The 18,554-nt window shown below is 37.3% G+C and overlaps 1 protein-coding gene across 4 annotated transcripts in view; it reads left to right on the top strand.

Moving 5' to 3' along the window:
• The window catches only part of LOC114643433 (butyrophilin subfamily 1 member A1-like), a 152,228-nt gene that overhangs the window by 27,144 nt on the left and 106,530 nt on the right, over positions 1 to 18,554 (top strand). For all 4 annotated transcript variants that reach the window (XM_051922327.1, XM_051922328.1, XM_028792014.2 and 1 more), the window contains exons 4-6: positions 2,554 to 2,838; positions 6,788 to 6,892; positions 15,609 to 15,644. In XM_051922327.1, coding sequence (XP_051778287.1) covers positions 2,554 to 2,838; positions 6,788 to 6,892; positions 15,609 to 15,644 — 426 coding nt within the window. The remainder of the gene's footprint in view (positions 1 to 2,553; positions 2,839 to 6,787; positions 6,893 to 15,608; positions 15,645 to 18,554) is intronic.

The following is an 18,554-nucleotide window of genomic DNA, read 5'->3' on the forward strand; positions in this document are numbered from 1 at the left end:
AAACATACTTTCACAAGATGGTGGAGAAGCTAGTTTTAAGGACTTGTGAATTAATTAAAGATTATACATTAGATATTAATGTGATTTATGATAACTATTGATTTTTGATGACTGCTGCAAAACAGATGTATAAGTTCATGAACCCTTTATATTGCGTCATAACAAACCAATCAATGGGTCACAGAAAATCCCCAAGGAGGAAACGAAAAGGTCAAGTTGTATATGCACACAATCAAATGAACATCACAACAAGTTTTATTGACTTATTTAACAATATACCAAGTAGCTAATAAAAATTAAACAAGATAAGACTAAAGAAAGAAACTGAATCTAATTTAAAAGAGGAAGGCAGAACTTAAGAGAAATAGGAATAATGATTGTAAAGAAAACAAGAAACATATATAATAAAAAACAGACTCATATTAACAACAATTTAAAAAAATAGAAAAATAAAGTACAAATTCTTAATCAAAGCTTAAAGTAATACTCCACCCAAAAATGATATTTTTTATTTGTTACTTAACTCATGTACTTTTCTACACCACTCTCTCACTGGTCAGTTGTCCAATGTGGACCTTATTTTCGAGTGTTATGCCACTCATGTAGCAGATTCCCTGTAGCACCGCACATCCAATATCTGCCTTGTTCACCCATGAATGGTGCCTTTCACACACCAGTCACTTTCTCTGAAGCACCACAGTTGATAAACCTGACACTAGCAGATTTATGCAGTACCCTGTGTTATGCCGGAAAACAAGCCAGTAAATACACATGTGCCTTTAGCTGTTTATTAAAGTGACTGTGCCTTCTAATACACTAAATAACAATGAGGTCAAGTTCTTTTAAAATGTTATATAGTTAGGAATTTCCTCCCATGGTGACTTACTTCAATTCAGTATTTTTAAGAGTCATTTAACTTTTGATTTCAATTTTTTGTTTAAACATAGGCTCTTCAATGAAGATTTATAAATGTATGTTGTGCTTGCATAGCAAAGGAGATCATCCAGACCAAGAGATAGGCCCCTAAAAGACTTTCCTTGCTTCAGTCATCTACAATATGCACAGAGTTCTCTTCTTTGAGATTTATAAAGTGCATTTCACTCTGGTTGTGTTCATCTGTTAAAGGGGAAGGCTGTTGTCTTTCCCAGCACTAGGCATTTTAAACTTCAGATCAAGTACTTTACAGTACCTTATCAAGGCAAGTTATTCACACAACCTGATAGATATTCCTGTTTTTTAAAAAAGAAGCTGTACAGGCACATTTTCTCCATTTTTCTTTAGTGACAAAGTTAAAGTTTGTTGGCCATCACAGTCTGTCATCAGTAAGCTTGTGCTTTATTAATGTCTCAGAGCCCCCACATTGGTTATAGACATCTTTGTAAAAGCAGCTTAAGTGTGTTTGAAGCACCTTCTTTATAAGGTGGGAAATACCATTTTGACCTCCCTGAAAGCCTGAATATAATTTTAAAATACATGTTTAAGGTTATAAATCACTTGAGTGTTTTAAGCTAGTGAAACTATGAAAATAATGCAAAGTTCTTTATTTGTCATTTTGGGTTAACTGCAAAAAATCAAACAGATCAATGAACTGAACGTTTCACTGCTGTTGAAGTTAATATCTGTCCTGTTACTGTGAGTGACTTGACAGTTTCTGCACTCAGACACAGAAGTGCGTATTATGAAAAATGTCAGCCCTGCATGATGCTGGTCAGAAGTAAAAGATGGTGTGACTTTTGTTTTAAGAATGCATACTGCTATATGATGCAGTTCATCTACTTAAGATATGCATATATAGTAAGTGATAACATTATGAACGACTAGTTATATATTCACTAGAACTAGAATACAACACTAACAGAAACATGACTTCCCAATTACCATGGAAAAGGAAGAACAATAGACAGTATGTTACAAGTAAATGCTTAATTTAATAAACTTAACTAAACTAAAAAACACGTTTTTGTTTCTACTGATTTTCATTTTACCCCAATTAGTTTTTGAGTAAGTAGAATAGTTTTATTTTGGTTATTATTTTCACTCCTCTTTTAGTTTCACTTTTATTTGCAAAAACAAAATTCTTTTTAACATCTTTGAATTTGCAGGATGTGAGCACCACGTCATTATCCTTTTTCAGACTTTGTTTAATTATTTTAAGTGTTGCAGAGAAGCAGAACAAACCTTATGTGTAAACTAATGAAGCCCTAGTGTACTTCTTTACTTTCACAACTTGTTAATTTTGGGCACAGTAGATCTTCAACTAGGAATCTATGCTATATACTGTAAAGAAAAGTGAGTAGTCTGACCAAAAAAAAAAAAAGCATAGAATTCTCTCCATGTAGTGAAAAAAGAAAATGTCCTTGTTACCATGAGCACTTTAAAATGACATTTGGAATAATTACGTTCTTTAACAAATGTTTTTTATTTTACTGCTTAATCTGGCATTCTTGATAGATCTATGCTCCTGGCCCAGTTTTGTCATTATGTGTAAATGTTTCAGAGACAAACTTTTTTTCTATGCACTCTCATTTTTATTTCTTTTGTTCATATCCTTAGGCATGGGAGAGGAGCCTCTTCTTTCTCTGAAATTTAGTGGAACAAATGAAATTACTGTGAAATGTGAATCGAAAAACTGGTATCCGAAGCCAATATTGCAATGGAAAACTGTTGAAGGCAAGAATCTAACTGCACGTGCTGACATAAATATCTTTGAAGACAGACCATCTCTATTTGGCGTGAAAAGTACACTCAAGGTGTCTAAGAGTGATGAACGTGAAATCACATGTATCATCCACCATGGACAATACAACAACACACTTGAGGGACAAATTGAAGTAGATGGTTAGTATCTTTATTTTACTTATGTTTTCCTTCTTAAAGGTATTCCTGTCCAAATGTAAAGTAATACTGAATGAACTGGGCAATGGTAGTGCTATACAGAATGAAGAAACTTTTCCGTGATAAATTTTCTACATTATTACTGTGAATAGTTTTGTCTTATGTTTTGAAATTTCTGTACATAGTTAATTACATAAATATAATAACATTCTAAGACCAGTTTTATCTAATTCAGATGCTTGAGCACACCAGAGCCTATTCCAGCAGCACTCAGAACAAGGCTGGGAACAGTCCCTAGAGAGGACAACATTACATCACTAGACACACCCATGCATACATCCACACTCTCACAGGGCAAGTTTGGAATTATCAATCAACCTAAACTGCACATCTCTGACAATGTGTGAGGAAGCATGTAGTACCTAGAGTAGAGCACACACACAGACACAAGGAAGATCTGCAAAGTCCTCATGGACAGTGATTGAACATAGAATTCCAATCAAGGACACTGAAATAGTGACATGTAGGCGCTTCCCACTATGTCACTGAGTTGATAGATCAGTTGTAAGTAGATTCTGAAAGCCTCTATTGTTTTTCAAAGAAACACTTTGGCCTTTATTTATCAAACCATTGCAGATAATAAATTTAGTTACACCCTACAGACTTTTGACATGCTCATGACTGTGAAAACAGGTAGCTGCAAACCATAATGGAGAACAAAATAACTTCCTGGTGTGAGGGTCTGGGTTGATTGCAGCTGCCACTACATCCTTGAACCCGGGACCATTGATAGTCATGTACTGGGATGAGCAAGGCAATCAGGTAACAAAACACAGCAAGAGTTGGTGCAAAGTGTGTAACAAGGCGTTATATAGGCGCCTGACCCGACACAGATGGACACAGAGGCACATACCAAATAGACAAAGACTTTTATTTTTCTTCACCCATGGGCGCATGTCTTCCCCGTGACCCACAGGCAATACACAGTCCCAAAGCACAACAAACACACCAACAACCCTTTTCCTTTACCACCACTCCTCCTCAAGCATAGTCCTCCTCCTCCTCCCGACCCTGGCTCACTGAGTGGTGGTGGCTGGCCCTTTTTATAGCCCACCCTGAAGCGTTCCAGGTGCTTGACCACCTGGTCCTAATTGCACTTCTGGGTGGGGCTGAAGATTCGTCCAGTCAGGCTGTTGAAACCAGACAGCCCGCCCTAGCTGCCACCCCGGGCACCAACCAGACTGTGGAGGACTCCATCTCCCATGGAGCCCTGCGGTAGGTTAGGGAATCACCGTCGGCCAGGGAGGCTGCCACCAAGCATCCCGGGGGACGTACTGAGCTGTCCATGGCTGCTCCCCTGGAACATAAGCAGCAGGGGCGTTCCGGCTGGGCATGGGACCCGACCGATCGCCACAAGTGTTTTTTATTTTCAGAACAGTGCAAAACAGTCTACTGCTCCAACCAGTAAATAAGTAAGTAATCCAGAAAAACAGGTGATGTCGAGGTTAAAAGTCAATAGTAAATAAATAACAATAACTATATCCATAAAATGAGATTAACATCCCAGGCAGTAATCCATTCTTTAAAAACAAACATGAGCTATAGTGCTTCCTTTAAAAAACTGACATCTCCATGGCTCACCATTATTGGCCTTCTCAGCATGTAGAGATGCGACCAACAGGTACAGTCAACCTTTAAATCCTGGCTTGTGTCCATTGCTGTCATCCCTTGGCATCCCATGGACTGTTTGAGCCCTGTTTCTGTCTCCTGCTGTTATCATGCTGCATGTGTAGGAGTCTACTCAGAGCTCTTGGTTCCTGCTGCTCCTTTGGGTGCTCAGCAGGTGTGACCCCTATCTCTTGAGTGTCATCCACATGCTCATTTTGGGACCACACCCCTGACTGCCTGCCTCCACTCCCCATCAGCATCAGCTCTCACAATCCATATTTATTTAAAATCATGAATTACCACAGACCTCTGTCATCACATCTGGAGTCTAAAACTAATACCCTCATTATTATGAAATAATGGTAAAGAATATGTTTTACTTTGCTATTTACAGTGTGTTGTCAGGGAGGATTGAGAAAGGCTTGTTAAACAATTTATTTTACATATTTTCTATTAATTATTTCTTAGTTAATATTATTTGGAAAAAATACTATATATTGTAGTCAAACTGTGAGTAACCTTTCATATGAATAGTAAAAACAATCCTAATGGCTCAAGTATAACAGCTTTTTGGACACATATATGACATATTCTGGATTACTTTTATTATTGTTTAAATTTTTATCTTGCAAATGGGCAGAAGGTCATAGTGTAACCACAAGAGGATTTGGGATGGACATCCTAAGGAAAGAGGGAATAAAAACATCATGAGTCTGTTTCTCTTGTGTCAAGCAAGATCAAAAGGCTTAACCTTTGGGAGGGAAGCCTGTAAATATATATTTAATTGTAGCACTTGATAGAGTATACACAAACATCCTGTGTACAAGAATGTACAATTAATGTGCTAAGATTGTTTTTCTCATATCTTTAAACCTGCTCCAAATGTAAAACCACCAAACACTTGAGAATGAAAATCTCTTATTCGGTATTTCATAAAAGTTTTATATTAATAAAATAATAATGGTTTTGAGTTTCATAAACTTGGAACAGTTTACCACCATTTCACCATGTCACACTGACAGTTGTGTCATAATTATGGAGGTCAGCTGATATTTTCATGTTTTATTCTGCAATTTCTATCTTTCAGTAAGCACAATCTCAGTCATACTTATCGTGTAATATATATAAGCAGATAGTAATTTTCAGACATGCTCTGAAAGTTAAAGCCAATATAAGAGCAGAACACTCAAAAATACTCCTCACAGGGATTCCAACCTACCCAAATTTATAACCCAGTATTCTGTGCTGTTTGGTCTACTGCATTTTACCATTTGATGGTATTCTCAGAATTTTTTTGCTAGTTGAGGTGCAACCCCTTGTAGATAATTACCATTATAAGCTAGATGCAATATTCCCTCGTTATCCCATTGTTTTGATCTGTTTCTCTTCATCTAAATTGTTAAAGAATTTTCTAGTTTTTCTAACACAGCTTCTACGTAGCTAAATTGTGTTTTACCATGTTAACTGGAACAAATAACACACACATACAATATTATGAATATTTTTGGTGTACCACTCAAACACTTTGTTTGCATGAAGAAATTTATTTTCTGAGGAGTTATTTAGTGAGTGGTCCAGCACTTGGTCCTGGTTGATGATTTGTGAATAATCTGTTCTAAAATGAATATCAGCAATGACTTCTATCAAAAAGATAGGACATTTACAAGGCTAATTTTGTTGTTGTATAACAGAGCTTTAAAAAACAAAAATCACATTTTTATTGCATCAGAATTGTTTATTAAGAAATAAATACATTCTTTCATATTGTATTTAGCCTGTTACAGTAATTTATATATGCACATATTTTATTTTAAACTTTTTGTTTCAGAAATTTGATTTTCTTAATTTTATAGTTTAAGATTTTTTTGGATCTTTTTACTAGCCAAAGTTGTTTGTGCAAGCAGTTTGTGTAATCAAAAAATCGGCCTTTAGGTATCAACTGAATCTGCTGTCAGGTTTAAAGTAAGTAAGTTTATTATCACATATTTTATAAAACAGTAATCACACATATTGGAATTAAACTGGAAAAGACAACAGTGTAATGAAAATAGGCCCCAGCATGAGTGCAAGTAAGAGTGGTCCTAGCAATGGTTTGGAACTCCATCTAGGGCTTTTTCCTACTTTGCACACCATGATTGGCTGCTGCCCCGTGCAACTATGAATTGGATTGAGCAGGTTTGAGAATGACTATGACACTGATGATGATAATGATGATGTTATAAATGAATTATGTAAAATATTAATTGCTGGCTGAAAAATGAAATTTAACTGTTTTGCTCTACAGATGAATTGTTCACTTATGTGCCACAATTTTGGCAGATATTGGCTTGCTTGGGATTTGCTGCTGTTATTGCTGTTATTTCTGTTTCTGCTGTTTGTTCATGGAAAGGTATGTAGCATGTATACATTTTTTTTCCTTTTCTCTGAAACTCAATATTAATTTCTCAAAACAGTGCAGAAATATCAACATTGAGACCTTGAGTAAGCAAAAACTTGATAAAACTGCTGGCAGTTCAGGAAATGTCATTCTGCTTTGTATTATGACCCTAAATAGATTTTCATCTCTATTAAAATTTTTCATACAGTATGCTGTTTTTGCATTGTATGAAGGTTTTCTTGAGATAATGTTAAAGGGCCTGTTTGGAATTTTTCATGTCAAAGTTAATTTTTCACAATCATGGTGTATGTTAATTTTTCATGAGAAATTGTGTTCTCCAATGAAGCATTTTTTATTTTGATTTTTAAAAATTAGTACCTCTTCTTACAGATTAAAATAGTGTCTATACAGGATCAGCAAAAACATGAAATCATTGTCCAGTAACATATTTTCAATATAGTGCATGTTTATTCTTTGCAATAAGAGTCAGGAATGAGTGTAAACGTTTGGGAATTTTGTACCCCCTATACCTGAAAATATGCAACATAAAAAAAAAAAAAAAAACGTCTTTACAGACAGGGAGTTCAAATCAGAACTGATATATGTAGGTAAGATGGTGGATACATATGCTGGAGACAGGAAGAGAAGGAAGTTTGTGGAACTGGAACTGGAAATGATGTCATCAGGAGGAGGGATTTTGGTTGGTTGAAATTACATCATTAGGAGTTGGGTTCTGTTGAGGGTTTGCAAAGGGAAAAGAGTATTACTGGACAGTGCAACCCCTTAGCTCAGCTGAGAAACATTTATTTTCAATCCCATAAACTAAGCGCATGTGTGTGACATCTTTTACATTTAGTTTACATTGTAGCACGTGAGTCGTTGTTTTGCACCCCCATGGATGAGGCTGAGTCTCCGTATTTTAGCAAAACAAGCTTTGATCAACTTGAAACAGGAACAGCATGGTTATTTAGCAGATGCTTTTATTCAAATGACTTACAAAAGAGATCAACATAATCATGTAAACATCAGTCTACGGGACTGTTTGGGAACAGTTGTTACAGGACAAGGTTACAAAATTGATCGTCACAAGTGGAGAGCTCAGAACAAAATACATGCGAGTTACAATTTCTAGGTTACAAAACCAAGCTGCCTGTTAGACAAAAATTCACCAAACAAAAGAGTGTTCAAACACTTCTTAAACACATCAAGGGAGTCAGAATTCAGAATAGAAATGGGCAGCTCATTCCATCAGGTAGGAGCTATTCATGAAAAGAGTCTGGATTGAGATTTAATACCATGCAGAGGTAGCATCACTAGATGATGTTCATCAGAAATCTGAGTGATTGAGAATGAGCATAGGATTTCACAAATATCTCCATATATATATATATATATATATATATATATATATATATATATATATATATATAGGTGCAAATCTATTGACTACCCTGTAAGCAAGCATCAAGTATTTTAACTTAATACAAACCACTACCAGAAGCCAATCCAGTGATCTGAAGACAGGAGTGACATGTGCCTTCCTTTACTAGTTGAACCTTAGAAATGATGCTGTGTTTTCAGTTATCTGCAGCAGCTTGGTTCAAGGTTATTTTAGTTAACAAAAACTAAAATCAAAACTGAAACTATTATTAAAAAAAAAACTTTTGTAAACTGAAATAAAATAACAAAATCGAAATGAAAAACTAAAACTAAATGAAATTATTAAAGTAGCTGGAAAGACTAACTAAAATAAAATAATAATTTACTAAAAATATTTTTAGTTTTCATTTTTGAATGAATATTCTTGCTGTTAGTCTTTAACCCTTGTAACTTTTTATTCTAAAACAGAAAGTCATCCACCACAAGCTGCCTGCATATATTCATCCAGGGAATGGTGGCTGATGACGAAGGGCGGGTGTTCACACAGCGTTTGTGAGCGGAATACGGGAACGTAAAGCGAGTGAAATAGAAAGTGATTTACAGTGCCGTCTTTGTTTGCACTTCTTGTATATCAAGATGTAATTCAAACGCCTGAAGTCAGAATGTACTGGTCAACAAAACCTTTACCGTATAGAAAGAAAAATCATGAGTAACGTTTCAATTTATTTCCCAGGTGCCTGCTTTTTGTCAGTAATTCACCTGCCACTTCGCAAACGAGAAATCCTTTTTGAAAATTAAACGGCACTGATCAAGAGACTGACTAGGTCATCATACAAAATCAGCATATTGTTGCTAACCAATCACTTTTGCTTTCAAAAAGTTGTTTAACAACGAAGCGATACAAACCTTGTAAAATTCCTGAGTTAGCAATGTCTCTACTGAACTACAGGTAGGTAGGTGAAGAGAGTCTGCCAACTGATGAAAAACTAAACCTACTAATGTCTTTTTGTATTTATTCTATATTTATTAAGTTATCTTTTTTTAGATTATATTCACATCTTAAAATACCTGATATTGTGAAAATAATCCAGCAGAATTATGTTTTAAAATATTTGCCCCCCTTTTTTCAACGTTTCTCTCTCTCTCTAAATAAATATTTGAAATATCATATTCTTTTGTTCTTAACATTAGCCATGTCATACATATTGCATAACAGGGATTTTTCCTGCCTTGAATCCAAACCTGCTGGGGTAGGCTCCAGGTTTCCTGTGATCCTTCTCTGGATAAACAGGTTTATATAATGTATATATTGTTCCTAATCTCAGATGCTGTTTCTGTTGTTTTGTGGCTGTCCATACTCTTATTATCTTCTCTTACTCTGTTCAATAAGGGTTTATTGTTCTTATGCATGGGCTGTTCAATTCTTACTGTCCCTAACCTTCACACTACGTGCTTGTTTTTCTTTGTTTCCCTCAGTAGAGCCAGGTGGGGTCTGCACACTTATTCAAGCCCAAGACCCTGTTCTTCTTAAGCCCCCATGATTTTCATGATCACACCTGTCAGGACACAATAGAATCTATTTTCTGAATTTTGATATCTTTAAAGACCTACAGGTGGCAAAATTCTGTCAATAAATTGTATGTGCCTGAGACAGAATCAGAGATCAATATGGCGGTTAGAAAGTAAAAATCCAAGAATGGGAGATTTTTGAATGCAGTATTGAAGGCTTTCATTATAAGCACTGTGAAGAAAACACTGGAACACAGTTTAAGGGTTGGGGAGTCCGTCCCCATATACTGTAAGCAACAGTTAGAACTTGAGAGTTCAGTATAACGGCCAGGTTTGCAATAATCAGTTGACAGTGAATGGCAGTTACACGGAGAAATTTATGTGATGGGGAACGGAAGTAGGAATGAGAGATGGTTGACGTGGAGGATCTTGAGACGGAGGTGACGTCATCCGTAAGCGACCGGAGGTGAATTCATTAGTGGGAGTTTGGGAACAATGCGGAAGCTTCTCAGATATCGGGAGGAGGATTTTGACACAAATTCAAGGTGCCATGGTTTTTTATTGCTTGTCTTTCCTGGTAAAACTAAGAGAGAAGCATTAACATGCTGCCTTAGTCCCCCGTCTTGTTGTTTCGCACGGCTCGTCGGGTCCTTTAGCTGCCCCCTAATTGCTCATGTGTGACAGAACATTATCTTGAAGCAGGATATGCTGTGTGCTGTAGACATTTAGAGTAAAAAACCCTCAAACCTTTCATTACAAATTTCACTACAGATTGGCCCATTCTGGGCAATAAAAGGCAATACAGTCAGTGCACAATTGTTTAGCACAAATGACATAAAAAATATTTTAAAAATTTAAACATTGTATAAAATTGTTCATATTCAATATCTGGTTTTGATTACTGTATGATTGTTTTTATCAGACAAAAACAAAACCAGATAGTAAACCATTTGGTGTAGTAAGCTTCCACTAACATTAAGCTCATATTATATCCAAACTCGTTAACTGTACAGTTCTGTCTGATTGTGACACAAAACTAAACTCCATAGTAACTCTTTAAACATACCATAATTACTAAATCTAAAACTTAATCTAATAGATTTAAAAATAAAATAGAAATCCATCCATCCATCCATTATCCAACCCACTATATCCTAACTGCAGGGTCATGGGGATCTTCTGGAGCCAATCCCAGCCAACACAGGGCGCAAGGCTGGTAACAAACCCAGGCAGGGCGCCAGCCCCCCGCAGTAAAATAGAAATGTCTTTGTGAAATAAAAACTAAATTAAAACTAAAATACATGAGGAAGGAAAACTAAAACTAAACTGAATTTCCAAGTAAGGGCAGAAAAAATATAGAAATAAAAGCTAATATAAAAAGGTAAAACTATAAAAGCCTCACCTTGGTGACATATGCAGAGTTTCAGTAGTCCAGACGTAGCAAGTCCAAAGCCTGGACCAGGATTTGTATTGCATTCTATGTTAGATTGGTGTTAGATGGTGTTGCTTAATCCAGTTTGGAATATCAGTGAGACATACAGAGATTCTAGCTGATACCGTGTGGTCCTCTGTATGAAATGAATGGTACAGCTGCATATCATCAGCATGGTACTGTTAAGAAAAACTATGGGACTAGATGATAGGGCTTAATGAAAATGTGAATATAGACAAGAGGAGAGAGCTCAGCCTTAATCCTTGGTACACTCCCATGCTTGCCTGGAGCACACTTGATACTATCAAAACCAAGACACACTGTTGAGTTGATTTGTTTTCAATCCTATTTTTTGTAAAAAATCGATCTATTTGTATGGAATGATTGCAATAAAATCAATAAAATTTAAAAAAAAAAGGCACACCGTAGGATCTACCCAAGAGATAGGATTCAAACCACCTGAGAGCAGGCCAATTGATGCCAAGGTCAGAGAGGGTGGCAAGGAGGATCTGCTGGTTGATTGTGTCAAAGGTGCAGGAGAGATCAAGCAGGATTAGGACAGATGACATGTTGGTAGCTCTAGCCTACTGTAATGTGTTAACAACAGAAAGTATAGCTGCTTGATTAGGAGTCTATTCTGTAGAACAAATGAAGAGACCTAGTTAGAGACAGCACATTCCAATGTTTTAGATAGACATGAGAGTCAAATGTGGGCTTCTTGAAAAGAGGAGTTATTAGGACCTGTTTGAAAAATATATGATAAGTGCCTGCACTGAGTGAGGTATTGATGATGTGTGTAACTATGGAAATTAGTGGGGCAGAGTTAGCCAGGAGGGGATGTGGCAGAATGGGGTCAATTGAACAGGTAGTGTGATGACTAGAGAGGAGGTTGGAAATGTCAGTGGTGGAGAGAGGGGAGTAAAATAAGAATGTTGGTATTTTCAGGAGGAAGCAGACTTGCCAAAGGGAGTGGTGAGAATTGACTGCTAATGACACATTTTCCTGAATAAAGATTGGAAAGTCATCAGCAGTCAAGGAAATTGAGGTTGGAAGTGGTGGAGGGTTGCAGACAGACGTGAAAGGAGTGAACAAGCTACAATTGTCAGACGTGTTGCTAATCTTGTTGTATCTTCTGTGAGTAAATTTGTGGTGATTTGCTGTCAAGAAGTTACTGGAGCAAAGGCAGCACCACCTTGTCAAGGGATAATCCAGTGAAAGACCTGAGGAAGTGAAAGAGACCCATACTGGCAAAACAAGAGCTATAGTATACAGTAATCCCTCCTCCATCGCGGGGGTTGCATTCCAGAGCCACCCGCGAAATAAGAAAATCCGCGAAGTAGAAACCATATGTTTATATGGTTATTTTTATATATTTTAAGCCCTTATAAACTCTCCCACACTATTATAAACATTTCACGCACAATTATACAGCATAAACCCTTTGTATTCTCTTAGATATTAGGTAAGATTCGTTGAAATTATGTATATAAACACACTTTACATACAGTAAAACCTAAATATTATTTTAAAGATATCGAGCGTCTCCGATATCACATATGTTACAGCCATTACAACAGACAGGCCACCAGCAATAAATACGTACAATGCAAGAAAAATTGTATACAGTAAAATGTGTGTACAGTGACACTAATCTATGTACATGTAATAAGTACTGAACGTAAATAATTAATTATGGTTACTCACCAACAATGACACGACGACTTGTCCGATAACGATGAGTTTAATTTTACTGCACAACAAAGGATAGCGTTACAGCTCTTCTAAAGGAGCCTCTTCAGGCGACTGTTTAGCACCGCCGTTGTTCTTCTTCCATCACTCTTCAATCCAAATCCCTAAAGCAGATTCCATCCAGACTACTGCCTTATGACGTCCACTTGCAACTCGTTTTGCGCCCTGTAGATCTTATATGCTTTTCCTCCTTTTTAAATAAAAAGAATCGTGGACTCATTGATGCTGTAATGGTGTTCTGCAGAGATGTAGCTGTTTCCATCCTTCAGCATATCCAAAACTTTTACCTTTTCTGCAATCATTTGCATCTTCTGTTAGCGATTGTGAAGCAGTAGCAGGGGTACGTTAATGCTGAATGAGTGAGATTAGACTTCCTGGTTAATGCAGCACTCCGTCGCTAAGCCAATCAGCAGCACACAGGAACTTAACCGCGTGCTCTGATTGGGTAGCTTCTCAGCCATCCACCAATAGCGTCCCTTGTTTGAATTCAAATGCGTCCCTTGTTTGAATTCAAATGGGCAAATCAACTGAGGAAGCACACGTACTGTAGACCGCAGACATCCGCGAAGCCTTGAAAAATCCGCGATATATATTCACATATGCTTACATTTAAAATCCGCGATGGAGTGAAGCCGCAAAAGACGAAGCACGATATAGCGAGGGATCACTGTAATAGACTCTGTCACTTAAAGTGCCCTGGAAATGCAATGGCTTGGGCACCAACAGAAGTAAATGAGGATTTATTGTAGTTTAGTTTATTTTGATATTTATTTTCTATTTTACTTTATATGTTTATTTTTTATATTTGCTCATCATTACTTGTGCCTTTGTCTATCTGTACAGTTGTAACATAAGTAATATCCTTCGGGATTAATAAAGTTTTCTGATTCTGATTCTGATTTAAGAAATGCTGCTCTAGTTTAAACAGAAAATGTCAGGGATGCCCAGCTCTCTGCTCATAGTGGAAGAAAGTTCAAAAAGGGCAAGGTAAAATGTTGCACAATGTTCTGGATGGTAGGTGACAACATGGGGTCATCTCTACAAAGAGAGGAATCAGTTTACTTCCTTAGACAGTAGAGGTATATACTGTATATACTCACATATACTGTAAGTCCGGTCATGAAACCTGAAAAATCGATCATAAAATCAGACCCGACTTATACGCTCGTTCAAAAATACGACACGTAATGTTTTTTTTTAACATCTACTTGCCTCCTCCAATCTTGCATCAGTTTCTCATATGCATCGAATTTTGTTGCAGCAGCGCAGTTACTAATTTCTTTCGCTACTTCAACAACATTTAATTTAAAACCAGCTTCGTGCCGCACCCACATAGAAAAAAAAGGCATTGTGCTCCGTGATTACTCTCTCAACTGGGTGTTAGCATATCATTATCCCTTGTACCAAGAGCATGCGCTTTCCACATTCAACTTATATGACCGACATTATAAAATACCTGAAATTATACTGTAAAATCAAGTTCCGACTTATCCGCGGGAGAACTTATCCGCGAGTATATATGGTAGTTACTGTATGGCAGAGGCTAGAAAACCTCTAGACCATTAAGCATGGGGCCAGGCTGAAAATTTAACTGTACAGACTGTATTCATTAGAGACCTGGCCCTTTAAAGGTTACTGAGAGCTTAGATTCACAGACACTAGATTTGGTATGGAACGTTTGTGCCTTGTGTCCCACAAAAGTGATTCCAGAGTTTGGCTGAGAGGAAAAATCTTGAATTGTCCAATTTACAAATACTTAATACAGTACACTTTTTTTCCTTTCCCTGAGACTTTTCCTACATTATTTTAAAAACATCTATTGTTTTCTTCCCAAACTTAAAACCAAACTTCATTTTGCTAACTTTTTGATCAACAGTTTTCTCTAGTACTCTCTGAATACCTTCAATTAGCTGCTACAAAAGCTTGATCACCCAATATGACCCACACTCTAATGGATCGCCACTTCTTTTGTATATGCCAGCCCTCAGGAATCCTCCCCTCACACACAGTTGTGTTGCACAGACCTGTTAGCCATTCAAATCCGTGACCTTCGGCCACCTTCAGTGTTTCTGACATCTCAACAGTTGGGCCCACTTTATCTATCTTCATCTTCAGAATTTTTAAAACATCCTTTTTCAAAAATGTACAGATCAGTCCATCCATTTTTTATAACAAATATTATTCCCTTTGTCTGATTTGACACAACTAGCTGCCAGTTTGTCTCTTGCAATGCACAGGATTATTGACTCTTTTTGTGACTGTCTACCTCATTTAACATAGCAATATATTGGAACAGAAATCATAAGCAGATCTTCAGCAGTAACACATTTAACTTAGGGAAATGAATCACTGATTATGTGTATACTGTATTTCAAACAGACATCCTTATGCATTCTTCTAATTAAGTATTAACAGCTAAAGGAAAATCTTCATTTATTTGTTAATTTAATTTGTGTTCTATCTGTTGACCACAGTGTTTAGCCTTATTTGTCTTGCTTCTTAAACATCTGATAATAGATGTTGAAATTAATAAGAAAGATCAATAAAGATGACAGATGACACTATTTAGAAGAATTATTAGGCTAATCTGAGGCAAGTAAAATATACAGATTTTTTAAAATTTTGTTTTTAAAAGTAATCTTTCCTTTCTCATTTAAGTAAAACGTAGGATGAAAAAGAAAGATGAAGAAACTGGTAAGTCTGTCTGTCATTAGGCTCTACTGTTTGTGTAAAGACGTATGCCAGTCCATGCAGCACTGCACAACTGTTCTGTTAGCGATTGTGAAGCAGTAGCAAGGGTACGTTAATGCTGAATGAGTGCGATTAGACTTCCTGGTTAATGCAGCACTCCGTCGCTGAGCCAATCAGCAGCACACAGGAACTTAACCGCGTGCTCTGATTGGGTAGCTTCTCAGCCATCCACCAATAGCGTCCCTTGTTTGAATTCAAATGCGTCCCTTGTTTGAATTCAAATGGGCAAATCAACTGAGGAAGCACACGTACTGTAGACCGCAGACATCCTTGAAAAATCCGCGATATATATTCACATATGCTTACATTTAAAATCCGCGATGGAGTGAAGCCACGAAAGACGAAGCACGATATAGCGAGGGATCACTGTAATAGACTCTGTCACTTAAAGTGCCCTGGAAATGCAATGGCTTGGGCACCAACAGAAGTAAATGAGGATTTATTATAGTTTAGTTTATTTTGATATTTATTTTCTATTTTACTTTATATGTTTATTTTTTATATTTGCTCATCATTACTTGTGCCTTTGTCTATCTGTACAGTTGTAACATAAGTACAGTGGAACCTCGAGATACGATCACCTCTGTATACGAGAAATTCAAAATACGAGGAAAGTATGAGCGAAAAATTCAGATCTAAATGCGAGCATTGGCTCGCGTAACGAGCCACGAGCCAGGCTGTGGGTATAGCTCGCGGCTTAGCGAGGGGGCGTGGTAGCAGTTGCGAGCCGCGATCTGCGGTGTCTGCGTTTCTCACTTAAGTGCACAGGTAGGAAACTGCCAACATCCATGATTGTTCCTGTGGCTGATGGGCTGCAGCTATATAGAGAAGCGCGAGCCAGTTAAGGGGGAGAAGAAGTAAAAGAAAAGAGAGAGAGAGAGAGAGAGAAAGAGAGAGAGAGAGAGAGAGCGCGCGCGCGCGCGAAGGCAGGCAGGCGGTGCGGGAGAGCGAGCGAGCGAGTGCAGGCTCACGTGTAGCTGAACAGTGAGCTGAACAGGCGAGCCAAACAGCTGAAGCAGGACGGTGTAGAGAAGGTCAGCTGCATTAAGAGTGTCTCGCCTGTTGCAGAGCCCGCAGGTGAGACGCTAACAGAGAAGAAGCACCGGGGATTGTCATCTGTTTTTTAAAGACTGCATCCTTTTGACGTTTTAACCTCGTGTTAAAGGATTGTTATTCTTGTGTATTTTAAACCTCCACTTCACAACTGTTTTAAGGATTATTTATTTAAAGATTTATTGAATGCTCTACTGCACTTTGGACACCTGTTTTGATTCTTTTAATAATCAGTTATATTATTTACCAGTGTTATTTATTAAAGGTAGACTACAGTATATATAATTTATCAGTGTTATTTGTTAGGAAAATTGATTTTTATGTTAATATATTTGGGGTGCGGAACGGATTAACTGGATTTCCATTATTTTCAATGGGGAAGTTTGTTCTAGATACGAGAAATTCGCTATACAAGCTCAGTGCTGGAACGAATTAAACTCGTATATAGAGGTTCCACTGTAATATCCTTCGGGATTAATAAAGTTTTCTGATTCTGATTCTGATTTAAGAAATGCTGCCTTAGTTTAAACAGAAAATGTCAGGGATGCCCAGCTCTCTGCTCATAGTGGAAGAAAGTTCAAAAAGGGCAAGGTAAAATGTTGCACAATGTTCTGGATGGTAGGTGACAACATGGGGTCATCTCTACAAAGAGAGGAATCAGTTTACTTCCTTAGACAGTAGAGGTATATACTGTATATACTCACATATACTGTAAGTCCGGTCATGAAACCTGAAAAATCGATCATAAAATCAGACCCGACTTATACGCTCGTTCAAAAATACGACACTTAATGTTTTTTTTTAACATCTACTTGCCTCCTCCAATCTTGCATCAGTTTCTCATATGCATCGAATTTTGTTGCAGCAGCGCAGTTTCTAATTTCTTTCGCTACTTCAACGACATTTAATTTAAAACCAGCTTCATGCTGCACCCACATAGAAAAAAAAGGCATTGTGCTCCGTGGTTACTCTCTCAAGTGGGTGTTAGCATATCATTATCCCTTGTACCAAGAGCATACGCTTTCCACATTCAACTTATATGACCGACATTATAAAATACCTGAAATTATACTGTAAAATCAAGTTCCGACTTATCCGCGGGAGAACTTATCCGCGAGTATATATGGTAGTTACTGTATGGCAGAGGCTAGGAAACCTCTAGACCATTAAGCATGGGGCCAGGCTGAAAATTTAACTGTACAGACTGTATTCATTAGAGACCTGGCCCTTTAAAGGTTACTGAGAGCTTAGATTCACAGACACTAGATTTGGTATGGAATGTTTGTGCCTTGTGTCCCACAAAAGTGATTCCAGAGTTTGGCTGAGAGGAAAAATCTTGAATTGTCCAATTTACAAATACTTAATACAGTACACTTTTTTTCCTTTCCCTGAGACTTTTCCTACATTATTTTAAAAACATCTGTTGTTTTCTTCCCAAACTTAAAACCAAACTTCATTTTGCTAACTTTTTGATCAACAGTTTTCTCTAGTACTCTCTGAATACCTTCAATTAGCTGCTACAAAAGCTTGATCACCCAGTATGACCCACACTCTAATGGATCGCCACTTCTTTTGTATATGCCAGCCCTCAGGAATCCTCCCCTCACACACAGTTGTGTTGCACAGACCTGTTAGCCATTCAAATCCGTGACCTTCGGCCACCTTCAGTGTTTCTGACATCTCAACAGTTGGGCCCACTTTATCTATCTTCATCTTCAGAATTTTTAAAACATCCTTTTTCAAAAATGTACAGATCAGTCCATCCATTTTTTATAACAAATATTATTCCCTTTGTCTGAT

This window comes from Erpetoichthys calabaricus, chromosome 2 (assembly GCF_900747795.2).
Source record: "Erpetoichthys calabaricus chromosome 2, fErpCal1.3, whole genome shotgun sequence".
NCBI lineage: Eukaryota > Metazoa > Chordata > Cladistia > Polypteriformes > Polypteridae > Erpetoichthys > Erpetoichthys calabaricus.